At 45.9% G+C, this 15,697-nt stretch overlaps 1 protein-coding gene across 1 annotated transcript; it reads left to right on the top strand.

Annotated features, from left to right (window-relative positions):
* The first annotated feature begins 5,357 nt into the window (after window positions 1-5,357).
* On the top strand, window positions 5,358-9,717 carry LOC146785415 (uncharacterized). Its single transcript, XM_085633039.1, has 2 exons — window positions 5,358-6,237; window positions 9,632-9,717. The coding sequence occupies exons 1-2, from the start codon at window positions 5,358-5,360 to the stop codon at window positions 9,715-9,717; spliced, it is 966 nt and encodes a 321-aa protein (XP_085489165.1).
* The last annotated feature ends 5,980 nt before the right edge of the window (window positions 9,718-15,697 follow it).

The raw sequence follows: 15,697 nt of genomic DNA, 5'->3' as shown, positions 1-15,697 counted from the left end.
TGGCTGTGGCCAACGGTCACGACGTAGAGCACCACCTACGTAACTGTTTATGGGCATATCACACCTCCCCGAACTTAGTGTCTGGTATCTTCCCTTTCGTCTCACTCCGTAGGAGAGAACCGTGCACCAAATTCATCCCTAGTTGGCTGGAGGGAGGCAGGGAGGCAATCCCCGACCAGTAAGAAAGTACTAGGAAGGTGGTTTCGCATCAAACCAATTACAAAGAATGGTACGATCAGAAGCACGGTGTCAAACTATCAGTCTGGAAAGCTGGTGATGTGGTACAAGTTAGGAGAAACACTAAAGACTGGCACACCCAGAGTAAATTCTACCCTCCTTGCCGCATTGCTAAAGCTCTCAACAATGTTGTCCAACTCGACAATGGGCAAGGGTGGAGCAGTGACAAAATCGTAAGATCTGAAATGTGACCTACTGTTCTTTTCGTAATTCTGTTAGGACTTGTAGAATTGTAAGTGACCCTAACGTTCTGGGTCTCCTTTACGATCCACCAGTTATATAGTTAAGGATTTTGTCACCTCCTTTCATTGTATAGGAAGGGAGGTGTGTTGTAGTCTTGTTTCCCAGATTGGTACATTCCGTCCACCCCTCCCTTGACCTCACCTTTGGATTCCCCCTCTAGAGCTCACCTTAGAATGTTGGGTCCTGAGGCAGTGTTGGAGAGCGGATGGTCAATAAAGAAGTATGCTCTGATGATCTCTTCCTGTCATCATTTCAACTTTCAACAGTTATGTTGTTTTATAAAGCGCACAGCTACCCCAGCAAAGGGGCGTCCTAGCTCTGATAGCAAACAGAAAGAGAGGCTACTGACAGAAAGAGGACCTACAGTGGAGGTAAGAGGTGGGTCTTAATAGCCTTACGAAAAGCCAGGTAATTATTAATGCTGCTGATGTGTATAGGAAGTGAGTTCCAGAGTTTATTTATTTATTGAAGAGTTTTATATAGCGTTAGCCAGACCCTAAGGTTTCGGAGCGCTTCACAGCAAGGGTTAAAACACACAGTTTAGCAATCGTTCACACATTGATTCATGGCACTATTGACGCGCACTGAGCAGCATTACAGGAAGGAAAGACACAGGGAATCAATATTGAGCATATTGGCTGGAGCCGAGCCTCCGATGGGGAGGTGGGAAAGAGGAAGGGGGAAGGAGGGGATGAGGGAGGAGTCTTAGTGAGGCAGTGTCTCAGTCCTGCACTGTCCAGGCTTAATCGGTTCAGCCGCGGCTATCCATTCGGGAGAGAACGGTCGAGGAAGAGGTCTTTGAGTTGCCTTTTGAATTGTGAAAAGGAGGGGGTAGTCCTGATCACCGTTCACTTTAAGGTGCGCACGCGCACCTCTCTTGACGTCAGCGCGCACTGCAGTGTGTGGAGTGCGCACACATCCCGGTCATCGCGCGAGAGAGTCGCGCCGCCGCTGCTTTAAAAAAAGCGAGTGGCGTGAAAAGCAGGCACTTTTTGAATGCGGTGTGCCGGAAGATTCGGGACGGAGTTCAGGTAAGGCTGCCTTGGGGGCTTGTGGGCATGTGGCCGTTGTTAAAGCGCGGGCAGATTGTGGGCTTTTGTTTAAGTATTGATGTTAATCAGAGCCCCTTCACGGGCTGTGATTAACATCAATACTTAAAAGCCCACAATCGTACCCGCACCGCGCTTTACTAACATAAGAGTAGAGCAAGTTTAAAAACACAATGTGCACTTTCTGAAAGTACACGCTGTGTATTGAAACTGGCTCTACTCTTTTGTTAGTAATGAGCGGCTGCGAAAGCAATTGTGGGCTTTTGTTTAAGTATTGATGTTCATCACAGCCCGTAAAGGGGCTCTGATTAACATCAATACTTAAACAAAAGCCCACAATCGTCCCCGAACCACGCTTTACTAACATAAGAGTAGAGCAAGTTTAAAAACACAGCGTGCACTTTCTGAAAGTACACACTGTGTTTTTAAACTGGCTCTACTCTTTTGGGAGGGGGGGGTTGGAGGGCCAGTTTCATCACCGCGGTAGAAGAGGTCTTACTCTCACTTTGTGCACACCTGTGGAATAAAGGTGAGATGGGATGAATACACTGAAGACTGAACGACATGCAGTGAGTGTGTCATCACGCTAGGTCACACAAAGCAGCCATTTCAAATGTAGATAAATCAATGTTTGTATATGTGCCAATAAGCCAAGTAATTAAATAATTTGGAGCTTTGTGCTGACCTATACAAATATCCAGTACCATAGCATATCGACATAACACAGAGGAGGCAGAAGTAAAAGCATACGTGTTGCCCTACATACCTACACATGTTTGATAATACTTTTCTCAAAAGGCATGCATTCCGTTTGTGATAGATATCATGCCCTGTAGTTTTTACACTGATTTGCACAAAGCCTGCATTTAACAACACACAGTTCACATTTTTTAAAGTGCTTGGGGTCCAGTTCTGTTGTCAGGAACTTTGAATTTGGTATTTTTGTTTTGCTCAGTGTATCGGTATTCAGACTTCAGTTGCACAATTGGCGACCATTCACTATCTCATATAAATCTTATACCATAATTTTTTTAAATTTTTTTTTAAAGCAGAATAAATCCATAATAGATAAATATAAAGGAATGGGTTTCTGTCATTCCCTGCATCTATCCAGCCTCATGTAATTAAAAAAATGCATACAGCTATACCAGAGAGGCTTTGCATCAGCCCTTGGCCTGTTCAGCTGCCATTCACATTTTGTTACCTCCCACCACAGCACACAGCCCGTGAAGGGGCTCTGATTAACATCAATACTTAAACAAAAGGCCACAATCGTCCCCGCACCGGGCTTTACTAACAAAAGAGTAGAGCAAGTTTAAAAACACAGCGTGTACTTTCAGAAAGTACACGCTGTGTTTTTAAACTGGCTCTACTCTTTTGTTAGTAAAGCGGGGTTGCAAGAGATTGTGGGCTTTTGTTTGACTATTTATGTTAATAACAGCCCTTGAAGGGGCTGTGATTAACATGAATACATAGCTGCCACCTCCTCAGCAATGATTTTGGCAGGTGTGAAGAGAAGCTAATGGGTGGACTAGTGTGAGTTCCAATTAAAAAGCTCCTACAAAATGTGTTTGTTTGTAAAAACCCACCAGAATTGTCCCTTTGAACAAGAAGGGCAGCTGAGGCAACCCTGTCAATTACTAATAAAAGAGTAGAGCAAGTTTAAAAACACAGCGTTTACTTTCTGAAAGCACATGCCCTGTTTTTAAACTTGATCTACTCTTTTCTTAGTAAAGTGAGCATAGCTGCCAAGGTTTCAGATTGCTTATGCGTGACATTTTCATAATTTCAATGTACTTATCATGACTAGCATTCCATGGCTAAGGGTGACATTTTCCTGTGAACAAAATCAAAGCAATGAAGATGCAGGAAATATATAAACATATCTGCAAGTAAAACATGATTGAAGGTTATTCCTCTTGATGCAGATTTTTAAATTTTAGGCTGGATTTTTTAATTTTTTTATTTACTGTTCAAAAACACCCTTAAGTTCTTACAATCAAAAGCTATGTTACTCTTCCACTTGGGTGGTCGTTCGCAGGTTTTCTGCCATTGCAATGAATGGAAATGCAGCTCTTTGGTAGTTAATAGCTCACTGTTCTGTTAGGATTTAACTTATAAATTGCAAGTAACAAAAGGAGCTGTCTGACATAAGCAGTAATGCACTGACCTATTTACATTGCATGTAATTTACGATCTGCATGGTTCACCAGCTTCTTTTCATCAGGTCTTTTAACCTCCTCGGCTACTTAATGATGTGTCAACTTCCACTAGACAAACCTTAGATCGCTCTGCAGCAGGTCCATCATTCTTCAGAGTTATCTTGACATTTTTATGGTTGCTTTAAAATTGCTAGAAAGTCATTAGCATATTTTTTGCACGCCACTGCATCATCTTCAGGTGGGATCTTTTGACGGATTGTATGCTGCTCAGTCCTCCTTGTGAATTTCCTTGTTCACCCACCTCAACCATTTGAGCAGTTTGACTGCCAGGGAAAAGCTGCATCACAGAAGGTGTAACACAAAATACAGATTTATAGACCAGTTTAAGATAATGGATGCTAATAATGAAAAACATGGGCACACGCTTGTTTGTCCTAGTCTGGAATCCCCGGTAATTATTTGGTCATTTTTCCTATTGGAGTCTCTAGACCGGACCCATTCATAGTTTGTAATTCTTCGAGCGTTTGCTGACGATCTTGTCTTCAATTGCAGGTTTCCAGTCTGTAAGGTATTTGGATTTGAGTGGTCAGGTGCGAGTACTGACAAAGACAAGGTAATTCAGTTTACGTTCCTCGTTGGGTTGGGTGTTGCTGGGTAAATAGATTCACAATCTGCACCCCTTTTCTTTTGCAGCTTTGTAAGACCGTACTACGAATACAATTTCACAGGCAGACGTGAGTACAGGCAGAACAAACAGGTAATTGTTTGGTAGGGTTAAACTGGTGCATCTTCTGTTGCAGGTTTCATAGACAGTACCCCACACATTTAAACAGGCGTGCGTGAGTACAAGCAGAAGAGGTAATTGTTTGGTAGGGTTAAACTGGTGCATCTTCTGTTGCAGGTTTCGCAGACAGTACCCCACACATTTAAATGGGCGTGCGTGATTACAAGCAGAAGAGGTCATTGTTTGGTAGAGTTAAACTGTGGTGCATCTTGTACATTGTAGTATAATATACTTACCCATGTTTTCTTCTGTTGCAGGTTTCGCAGCCAGAACCCCATACATTAAAACGGGCGTGTGTGAGTTCAAGCAGAAGAGGTAATTGTTTGGTAGCGTTAAACTGTGGTGCATCTTGTATATTGTAGTATAACATACTTACCCATGTTTTCTTCTGTTGCAGGTTTCGCAGCCAGAACCCCATACATTTAAACGGGCGTGCGTGAGTACAAGCAGAAGAGGTAATTGTTTGGTAGAGTTAAACTGTGGTGCATCTTGTACATTGTAGTATAATATACTTACCCATGTTTTCTTTTGTTGCAGGTTTCGCAGCCAGAACCCCATACATTTAAACGGGCATACGTGAGTACAAGCGGAACAGGTAATTGCTTGGGAGAGTTAAACTGTGGTGCATCTAGTACAATGTAGTATAATATACTTACCCATGTTTTAGTCTGTTGCAGGTTTCGCAGCCAGAACCCCATACATTTAAACGGGTGCACGTGAGTTAAAGCAGAAGAGGTAATTGTTTGGTAGAGTTAAAACTGTGGTGCATCTAGTACATTGTAGTATAACAAATTGCATTCATGAGCTAGGTGTCAACGTAAGCCATGTTCCCTTATTTTGCAGGCTTTGTGGCACAGCAGGTTCAAACTGGCGGGCACGGAAATGTTCAAGCGCAAAGCTGTAACTTTGGGAGAGTGCGGTGCTTTACCACAAAGGAAGAAATGTTGCCTTGTATTCAAGGGAGAGTGGATGAAAGAAATTGTGGAGGCTGAGACACAGAAATCACGAAGCAAGGTCCGCGTGCAACTTGGGGAACTATTTCAATACAGTCCAGACGTAGGCTTGATTTGCAAGACATGTGCCGAAGCCAAGATTGTTGGGGACTTTTCTACAGGGAAGAAATGGAGTGATGGCTGGAAACTGGCTTACTTGAAATGCCATCTACTTAGCAGGGTACACAAGTCTGCCATGGTGATATTGAGAAACAGAAGTGCAGCTGCCAGGTTTGGTTATGGAGTGCGGGCAATGCTGACAGAAACTGCCACTGACAAAGCAAATAGAATGGAAGTAGTTGAACGCCAAAGATCTATGCCTGAGGAGATAAAGATTCTCATCAACAACGTGTTGCTGGCAGTCAAGATGAATACTTCAATGTTATCTATACAAGACATCCAAGACAACCTAGCTTTGTATGTGAAGATACCAGACAGCTGGAGGAGCAAGAACTATGCCTTTGAGTTCTTTGAGGCCGTCAATAGCGTGATACACTGTGAAGCTATGGCAGAACTTCGGCACGCTTTGAATCACACATTGATAATTGATGAGAGCACAGATATTTCTGTTACAAAAATGCTCATCCTGTACTTCAAGTTTCGACCTGTAACATCAACAGAGCACAAAACACAGTTTGGGGGCATAGTAAAGCTGACTAGTTGTAATGCTGAGGTTATCACTACTGCTGCGAAAGAATTCTACACTGCCAATGAACTGGACCTCATGAAAATGGTCATGTTCACATCCAATGGTGCGTCTGTGATGCTGGGTAAGAATAATGGTGTTGCTACATGCCTTAACCTCTTCAGTGCCCATGACGAGATAGTCTCGTCATGGAGCACGGTCGCGCTGTGCCCATGACAAGACTATCTCGTCATGAACCCCACCCACTAATGCAACGCCCGGCACAGGAGGGGGGAAAGGGCGTGGCACAGAAGGGGTTAAACAATCCATTCCTCATCTAGTTGAGCAGCATTGTGTCGCCCATCGAGAGGATTTGGGAGTTGATGATGCCTGGAAGAGGGTTCCAATGATTAAAGAGATGGAGACATTATTGAGGACTGTCTACACTGTGTTCTCCAGATCTCCTGCAAGGAAGTCCAAGCTGGATTAAATTCTGGCCCATCGCTCTGCTTCCGTTCCCGGCCAAGGTCATCGAGAAGATCATCAACAGACAGCTAACCCGATACCTTGAAGAAAACAGAATCCTGGACCCTTCCCAGTCAGGGTTCCGCTGCAACCACAGCACCGAGACTGCCCTCATCGCCACCACGACGACATCAGGACCCTCTGGACAACGGTGAGACCAGGGCCCTCATCCTCCTGGACCTCTCCGCTGCCTTCGACACTGTAGTCGGGGTCACTGAATGTGAAGTCGTCTCTTTTCGACCACTGAATGAAGTCCGGTGGCTTTCAAGGCATTTTGCTGTTGGTGCACCAATTCGTAATTACGAGGCTGTTCTTAAGAACTTTGAGCATGAGAAAGTTGAGGAGAATGATCCAGTTGCTAAATATTGTTACAAAAAGCTATCAGACTCCAACTACTATATTTCCCTTGCAGTACTTAATGACATTCTGGGTGAATTTGCATCTTTGTGCAAAATATTCCAAAAAAGTTCTTTGACTACTGTTGAAGCTGTACAGTATGCACGAGCAAAGATTGGATAAATTAAGCAACAGTATTTGGGGGACACTGTCTTTTGGATCAGCATTGTAAGAGATCTGATGGTGTTGTACAAGGAAAGGCAAGAGTTTGACAGTGGGCCTATTTTGTCTTTTGTTTCCCTTCTTTGTGAGCACATACAAAAAAGGTTCCCTGACAAGATGAACTGAAAGAATGGGCAAGTTTTGAAATCCAGGCAATAGCAACACAATCACAATTTGATTTTGGGACTGAGAATATACAAAGACTTGTTGAAAAGTATAAAAATGTCTTGGTCCTGGGTAATTGTGAAACACCAGAAGATGTTGTCCGACAATACAGAGACTATAAATATGTGGTGGCAGAACATAGAGGGTGGGTTATTTACCACCTTTCAAGACATGGTGAATTTCACTGTATGCAATGCTGCTCAGAATAGTGTGGTGGCTCAGCTTGTTGATGTCTGAGCAACGTTTCAAGCATCTAGTGCAGATTGTGAACGAGGATTCAGCCTCATGCATACTATCAAGAGTAAATTGAGGAATAGACTAGAGCAGAAGCATTTGAATATGCTGATGAGGACAAAGGCCTACCTCCTGAATGGGAAAGTTGACCTAGATAGAGTTTATCAGCACTGGAAAAATGGCAAGGATCGCCGTGAGAAGCAACCCTGTCACCCATCTAGTGATGCCACTTGACATGTCTGAACGGCCCTCTCCCTTATTGTGTATATGTGATATTGTATAGGCTCTCAACATTTCCCCACCCAATGAACAGTGCTCCAATTAAGAATATTTATTAAAATCTTATGATGGTACCACCGTTGAAGTCTTGTGATTTTCTAAACCTGAAGTGTACTTGCCTGTGTAACCAATTCATGTCCTGGCGTGTTTATCCAATTGCAAACTGTCCTTAAGACCCTTAACGTGGCGTTGTATGTGTGAAAATGCACCATCCTTTCACTTTTTTAAGTAAACCTTCTGGAGTGACAATTGGCGCTGCACACACGCGTGTTCTGGTTCCTGGCGCACATAGCCATGGTTGCAGCGCACAGAGACCCTCCTCTGCCGCACACAGAGGAAAAAAATTAGAGGGAACATTGGTCCTGATCTGGACTGGGATAGAGTTCCAGATTTGGGGGCATTTCCAGAGAAGGATCGAGAAGCGTTTTTTTGTTTTCGCATTTTTGTCAGGATGAGGAGTAGAGTGTTGGAACTTCTGAGGCTTCTTGTCTGACTGGCCTTCTTGAGTTTGGCGGCCAGGTAGGCAGGTTTCCCTGTGTGTAGGGCTTTGTGCGTGAGGCAAGCCATTCTGAAATTGGCACTAATTTCAATTGGGAGCCATTTTAGTTCTCTGAGTGCGGGCGAGATATGATCAAACTTCTTTACTCCGGTGACCATTCTGGCTGCTGCGTTGAGAGTTGATCTGAGGGGGGCTAGGGGGGATTTAGCTGTACCTGTGAGGGAGGCATTCCCGTAGTCTAGTCTGGACAGCACCAGGGATTGATTAGCTTGTTTAAGGCAGTTAGGCGGGATGAAGGATTTTATTTTGTTGAGGAGCTTCAGGTTAAGGAAGGCACTCTTAGCGGTGTTCTTGATGTGTTTGGTCATGTCCAGTTTGGGGTCCAGTGTGATTCCGAGCGATTTTACGGAATCCGCCAGGGTGAGGTTGCCATTTAGACCATCAATTGCTTTTATCCATCCTGCGATTTGAGGGTTCTCTTCTTTATTGGAGATGAGAAGGATTTCCGTTTTGTCTTTGTTGAGTTTTGGGTGGTTTAGTGAAAGCCAGTGTTGGACTTCTCTTAAAGTGTTGTTGAGTCTATGAATGTCATCAACGGAGGCGGTTTCAAGGTAGATCTGGGTGTCGTCCGCATAGAGATGGAAGGGGATGTTCGACTTTTTAAGTATGGTGGTGAGGGGTTCAATGTAGATATTGAATAGTTGGGGTGACAGAACTGATCCTTGGGGGACGCCTCTGCTGACGGGGTGAAGTTCTGATGAGAAGTTTCTAATCTTTATTCTTTGGGAGCAGTTCTGGAGAAAGGAGGAGACCCACTTTAGGACCACCTCTTCTGCCCCTACCCTATCTCGAAGTACCTTGATGAGTAGGTTGTGGTCCACTGTATCGAAGGCAGCCGACAAGTCTATGAGTAGGGAGCATTGGCCTGTATCAAGTGATTTGTGTAAATCGTCGATGACATTGAGGATTGCTGGCTCTGTGCTGCAGCCTTTTCTGAAACCTGATTGGTGGATGTCTAAGAGGTTGGTGCTGTCTGTGTGTTGAGTCAGTTGGAGGAGAACACATCTTTCCAGGATTTTAGCTAGGAGAGGAAGATTGGAGATGGGTCTAAAGTTATTCAGGTCGTTAGTGTCTAAGCCTGTTTTTTTCAGTAGTGGTGTGACTTGGCCGACTTTGAGGCAGTGCGGTATGACTCCAGTTGTAAGAGAGCTGTTAATGATCTTGGTCCAGAGCGGGGCTAGGGAGAGATTGAACTTTTTGGCCAGCTGTGCCGGTATAGGATCCGAGGTGATAGAGGAGGCTTTGAAGGTGGAGATCATTTTGGCCATCTCTGCTTCGGAGATGGAGGTGAATACTTTCCAGTGATTTGGTGGGAGCTTGTGTGTGGTAGCTACTGTCCCTGGGGACGCACTCCTGTGTGGGGGACTGTGGTTGACATCTAGGGAGCGCTCAATCTTTGTGATTTTGTCATTGTAGAAGTTGGCGAAGTTCTCGCACGTCTTTGGAGGCCAGAACAGAGGATGCAGAGAGTTTGGAAGTTTGTTGGCGAATGAGATTGAAGAGTTCCATAGGCCTATTTTTTGCGTTGTCTAAAGCATTGGCGAAGAAAGAAGTCTTTTCATTCTTGATGTGTTTGTTGTATTTTCCGCGTATTGCTTTGAGTTGGTCACGGAGGATTGGGGACGGGTTGTTCCTCCAGAGTCTTTCAGCAGCTCTTAGTTGTCGTCTTTCAGAGTTTATGTCTGAGTTGAACCAGGATCTGGATGGGGTATTCCTGATTCTTTTTTGTTTCAATGGCGCTATTTCGTCTAGTATGTCAGTCATAGTTGAGTTGTAGTGGGCTGTGAGTTCTGAAGTGGTGAGATCCTCGGAGGGGATGGTTGGGGTGGGGGATTATCCTTTCTTCCAAGTCCGAAAGGGGAATCTGAGTTAGATTTCTCACCCAGTGAAGGGGGACCTGCGTGGGGAACTGGCCAAGTAGCACTTGGTTGATGTGGAATAAGATGATGTGGTGGTCAGACCAGTCAACAGGGAGGATGTGGTCGATCGTGACTGAGTCTGGATGGGCAATAATAGCATCAAAGATTGATCCTCCATTGTGAGTTTCCTCTAGGCAGTGTTGGGTAAGGTTGTTGTTGTGTAGAAGCTTGTTCAGGGTTTGGATCAGCGAGTTGTTTTCGTTATTCCCGTGAAGGTTGAGGTCACCTAGAATTAAGTTGTTGTCACGGAGAGAGCGGTGAGTTATCAGGTCGGACAAGTGTTCTCCGAATGCGGAGGTGTGGCCTGGCAGATGATAGAGGAGTTTAGCTGCCAACGTGCGGAAAGAGCGCCCACCAGCACGCACCCTCCTTACCCGGGGAACAACCGCCAGATGATGACCTATCGAGTGGTGTTGGCGGGTGGGAGTATATGATGAAAGCAAGTTGGCCAAGATGCTGGGAGAGGAAAAATTCAGGATTTTAAAAGCAATGCAGAGTGACTTAAACTCCACTCGTCTGGCCACTGACAACTAGTGTAGCCGACGAATAGTACTGGGGGTGGAGCAGGTTCTAGGAAGGCCAAGGAGAGTTCTGGCAGCTGTATTTTGGACCCTCTGCAGTCTCAAAATCTCAGTCTTCTTAGTCCCTAGGTAGAGCGAGCTAGCGTAATCCAGTCTCGACAAAACGGAAGCCTGAACAATAATTTGCCTGATGGGTGGATCGAAAAAACCCAACAGCGGTTTGAGCCCCCGCAGTATACCAAAACAAGTCACTGCCACTTTCTTAGTTTGGACCTGGAAGCTGAGAGCCGAGTCCACCCAGACACCTAGAGTTTTCACCACCTGTTTGCACATCCCAGGGTAGCAGGCTATCAGAGTTCACTCCACAGCTCAGAATCTTTCCCTACCAGCAAAACCTGCTGGCATTGAGCTTGAGGCAGTTGGCAGTCATCCACTCAGTGATAGCTGGGAGATCGCTCCAACACTTATGAGCGTCCCGCACGCAGTCATCGGAGAGTGCAACTACCAACTGCGTATCATCTGCATATAACACTACTGTTAGCCCTCTACTCCTGGCCACCGCTGTTAATGGTTGGGCGTACAAGTTGAAAAGCGTTGGGCTCAGAGCTGAGCCCTGTGGCACACCTTGTTTAATAGTATGGACCATGGAGGTGAAGGGGGGGGGCGTTACCTGGAAGGTCCTCTCAGAAAGAGAAGAGACAAACCAGTCCAAGGCAGAGCCCACAATGCCTGCCTCCTCTAACCTTTGCAGCAGGATCCGGTGAGAAACCGTGTCAAACGCAGCACTGAGATTCAATAAGATCAGTGCCGAAGTACGTCCCGCATCCAGTGCTACCCTCAGATGTTTAGTCACAGCTAGAAGAGCAGACTCCGTGCTGTGACCTGGACGGAAGCCATTCTGAGAGGGGTCAAGTATGTTATTCTTTTCCAAAAAACCTGTCAAGATGGAATTTATGTAGGCCTCAGAGATCTTAGATGCTCAAGGCAGGAGAGAGATAGGACGAAAGTTCTCAGGTTTAGCTGTATTGAGGGTAGGTATTTTTAACAGGGGAACAACCCTAGCCTGCTTCAAAGTCCTAGGGACAGTTGCCATAGACAGGGGCATGTTAATCGCCTGACCCAGAGGTGTAAGAAGCACAGGTAGCAGTTTCATAAGTTGATCAGTCTTCATAGGGTTAGCAGGGGAGCCAGATTTAACCTTGCTGCATAATGAGCGCAGCTCATCCTGGGAGATCGGCGCGAAGGTGGCAAGCGTGTGAGTGGGAAGGGGTCTACACACAGGGTCAGAACACATAGCAGCTTGAGGAAAGGTCTTATAGATGTTTTCCACCTTGTTGACATAAAGAGTGGCGAGAGCCCCACAATGCTCATCCGACGTGATAGAGGGTGCTGCAGATACCCCTGCCGATTTAAGATCTTTAAGTATGGAAAAGATACTCTTGGTGGGGTTACTGCTGCTCCTGATCTCGTCTGCAAAGTAGGCTGCCCGTACTGTCTGAATAGCCCTGTGATACTTCTTGGTGGCTGCCTGATAACACCCCTTCAGGATCGGGTCATAATCTCGTCTCCACGCCCGCTCCAACCTCTTACAAGCCTTGCGCATAATAGCGAGCTTGTCATTGTACCAAGGACTAGATTTGGTGTTACGGCACTTAGACCATTTATCAGGAATAATTGTGTCCAAAGGACGGAGAATCCAGTCTGATAGTGCTTTATCAGCAGCATCCGGATCATCCGGCATGCTGGGAGTGGTCATAGAGAGGAGGGCGTGGAAATGATCAAAATTTAATTAGTGCCAGGGGCGTTTGAGAGAGAATTTCTGGAGCACCCTCCGAGGGGGCTCTACCCCAAGAGTGTCATGGGGATCAGATAGTGGTCAGACCAGCACACCAGGATGGGGGTAGTAACTGTGAGGTAGGGAAGTTTAGAGAAGACTGGATCTAGCAAATGGGCAGCAGAGTGGGTGGGGCCTTGAACCAGTTGGAGCAGCTGACAAGCCGCTAGGTCAGCAAAGAAATTACCTACTTCTGAGTCATGAGGGCTGTCAAGATGCAAGTTCAGATCACCAATAACACTGAAGTTGGCAGATCTCATAGCCAGGGAACTGACTATATCGATTAGTGCAGCCCTAAACTCTTTCAAAGGTCCTGGTGGGCGGTAAACCAGTAGGCCAGACATGGTATAGCTAGTGTTAAAAGAGATCCCAAAACGCACACACTCACAGCCCACTAGGGTTTCTTTAACAAAAGTGCAGGTGTAGCAGGATTTGAAAATAACTGCGATACCTCCCCCTCTAGCCTCTCTATTGAGAGTCACAATGCTAAAGCCCGGGGGGAGCGCCAAGCCTGGCTCAGCCACCATGTCAGCTGACAGCCATGTCTATGTCAAAAAAAGGACATCGGGAGATTCATCGTGTAACAGGTCGTAGACATCAGGAAAGTGCTTGGCTAGGGAGCGACAATTAAGGCTAAACAGTTTTCACATATAGTGCGTAAGTTGTGGGACGTGGATCTTTCTGGTATGAAACCAGATTGATCCGGTAAGACCAATCCTGGCATTAAAGGTCGAAGCCTGGAGGCTAGAATTTTTGCAAGTATTTTTGCATCCAGATTGATAAGTGATAAGGGGCGGTATGACCCGCAGTGAGAGGGCGTCTTGTCTTTTTTTAATAAAGTTATTATCCGAGCCTGTCTGAGCGACGGTGGAAGCTTGCCTTTCTCATGCGCCTCTCCATACATTTCCAGTAAATGGGGTATCAGGAGCTCTGCGTATTCTCTATAGAATTCTGCTGTGAGACCGTCCGGCCCAGAGCCTTTTTATTTGGCAGAGCACGTATTGCCTCCTGAATATCAGACGCTTCCATCGGCTGACTTAAATAGTCTTGGTGTCCTTTAGCTAACCAAGCACATGCGATGTCTGATAGATACTCATCCAGTGCTTGAGGGTTCACACTCCCCAGCGATGAGTACATGTTGGCATAACAGTCACAAAATTGATCAACTATGGCCTGTGGCGTGTAGGGCCCCTCACCCTGCGCATCTGTGATTTTTGCAATGGTATGGTGCTCAGCGTGAAATTTAAGCTTGGATGCTAAATTATGGCCCGGCCTGTCACCCTCTCCATATGCACGGGCTAAATGTCTCCTAGACGATATCGAATCTTGGTCTCCGCCATCTCATCATGTTCTAATAGAAGATCTTTAATACAAGACAGTTTGTTTGCACAGGGCCGTGATTCGTACTCTCTTTCAAGCTCTGACAGTGCATGCTCAATTTTAGTGATTTGTCCCCTAATGTCTCTCAGAATACCCGCTGTTGTGCTGATGCACGCACCCCTGATAGTGACCTTGAAGGCCTCCCATAGAGTTGCAGCTCTGTCCACAGTTCCCACATTTAAACTAAAATACTGCACTATGGCTTCTCTAATGGTTGGCATATATAGGGTCAAGTAGAGCTTCCAATTGGAATCTCCCCGTGAACTGGCGCGGGACATTCGTTGGAATATGTATGGCGAGCTTAACTGGATTGTGGTCAGATAGCGTGCGAGGGAGTGGGACGACAGCAGTTACCCAGTCATTCACCCCTTCGCTTAACAGCAAATAGTCCAAACGGGACCAGCTCCCGTGCACCGCAGAAGCGTGTGTACCCTCCGGTGTATCAGAATTACGAAGCCGCCAAGCAGCAACCAGACCAACTTCGAGCATACCATCCCTGACACAATGGGAGGTTCTAGCTGTGCCCCCACCTTGTTTTCTGGATTTATTCTTGCTAGGATCTAACTGTGTGTTAAAATCGCCCCCCCCCCCCACAAAACTTCAGCTTCAGGCCATTCGTGCAGTACATTAAGAATCCTTGCAAACAGTTCAGGTTCATCCGTGTTTGGCCCATACACATTAACAATGGTCCGTAGTGAGATACCCAGCTTGCCATGTACAATAGCATAGCGCCCCTCCTCGTCTGTCCACATTTTAATCGGAGACCCCTCTTTATAAGGGTTAGGACCCCTCTCGCATAGGACGAGTATGAAGAAGCAAGTTTATACACTTGAGAGCAAACTTGGCCTCCGTCTGTTTGGTCAGGAGCATCTACTGAAGAAGAGCAATCTGAACCCCATGCCTACCCAGATAAGCAAAGACCTGTCTAATTTTCTTGGGAGAGTTCAGCCCTCGGACATTCCACGTTAAACATGTGACCCTATCTCTATCTGTCGCCATTGAGTGTGCTGAACAATGATATACATAGTTCCCAACTGTGCAAAGCCAAACAGGTAGATACGAACCATAGCCTTAGCGCCAAGCCAATCACATGGAACAAACCACAGCTCTCATGTTTCATTTCACCCTCCACTACCCACTTTAGCATACCCAACTTGCCAAAGCCATCCCACATACTAGCAAAAAAAACAAAGTGTTTAAAGTGGACATAGTGTGGTATGGGGAGCACCCATTAGGGAACGCTGGAGCACAACCTACTCCCTAGGTGAAAAGGGAGGTGGCCGATCAGTGTAGAATAAGCTCCCTAGACTTCCCATCTCTTAGAACATTTACACCTGGAATACCAGATCCGCACAACATGTCAGTATATTGCAGCCCCAGCCTCAAGGGACCTAGTATGCAAAAAGGATACAGGTATAGTTGTACAGTTCAGCAGGAGCACCACGCCCCGACATACATAATACCAATGCGGTCATTGATGTTGTTAAATGCAGTCTCTGCGACAGTATCAGTCAGTTCAGAAAGTCTCGGAGCAATGTTCTGCATATCTTAGCCTTCATCGTCCGAAGCATCGGGGGACGGACTGCTTCTTACGCCGGAGAGTTTTTGCTTAATCCATGGCCTGTTTAGGT

This window comes from Triturus cristatus, chromosome 11 (assembly GCF_964204655.1).
Source record: "Triturus cristatus chromosome 11, aTriCri1.1, whole genome shotgun sequence".
Taxonomy (NCBI): domain Eukaryota; kingdom Metazoa; phylum Chordata; class Amphibia; order Caudata; family Salamandridae; genus Triturus; species Triturus cristatus.
Note: the sequence above shows the minus strand (reverse complement) of the source record. Positions and strands in the feature narration are given on the sequence as shown.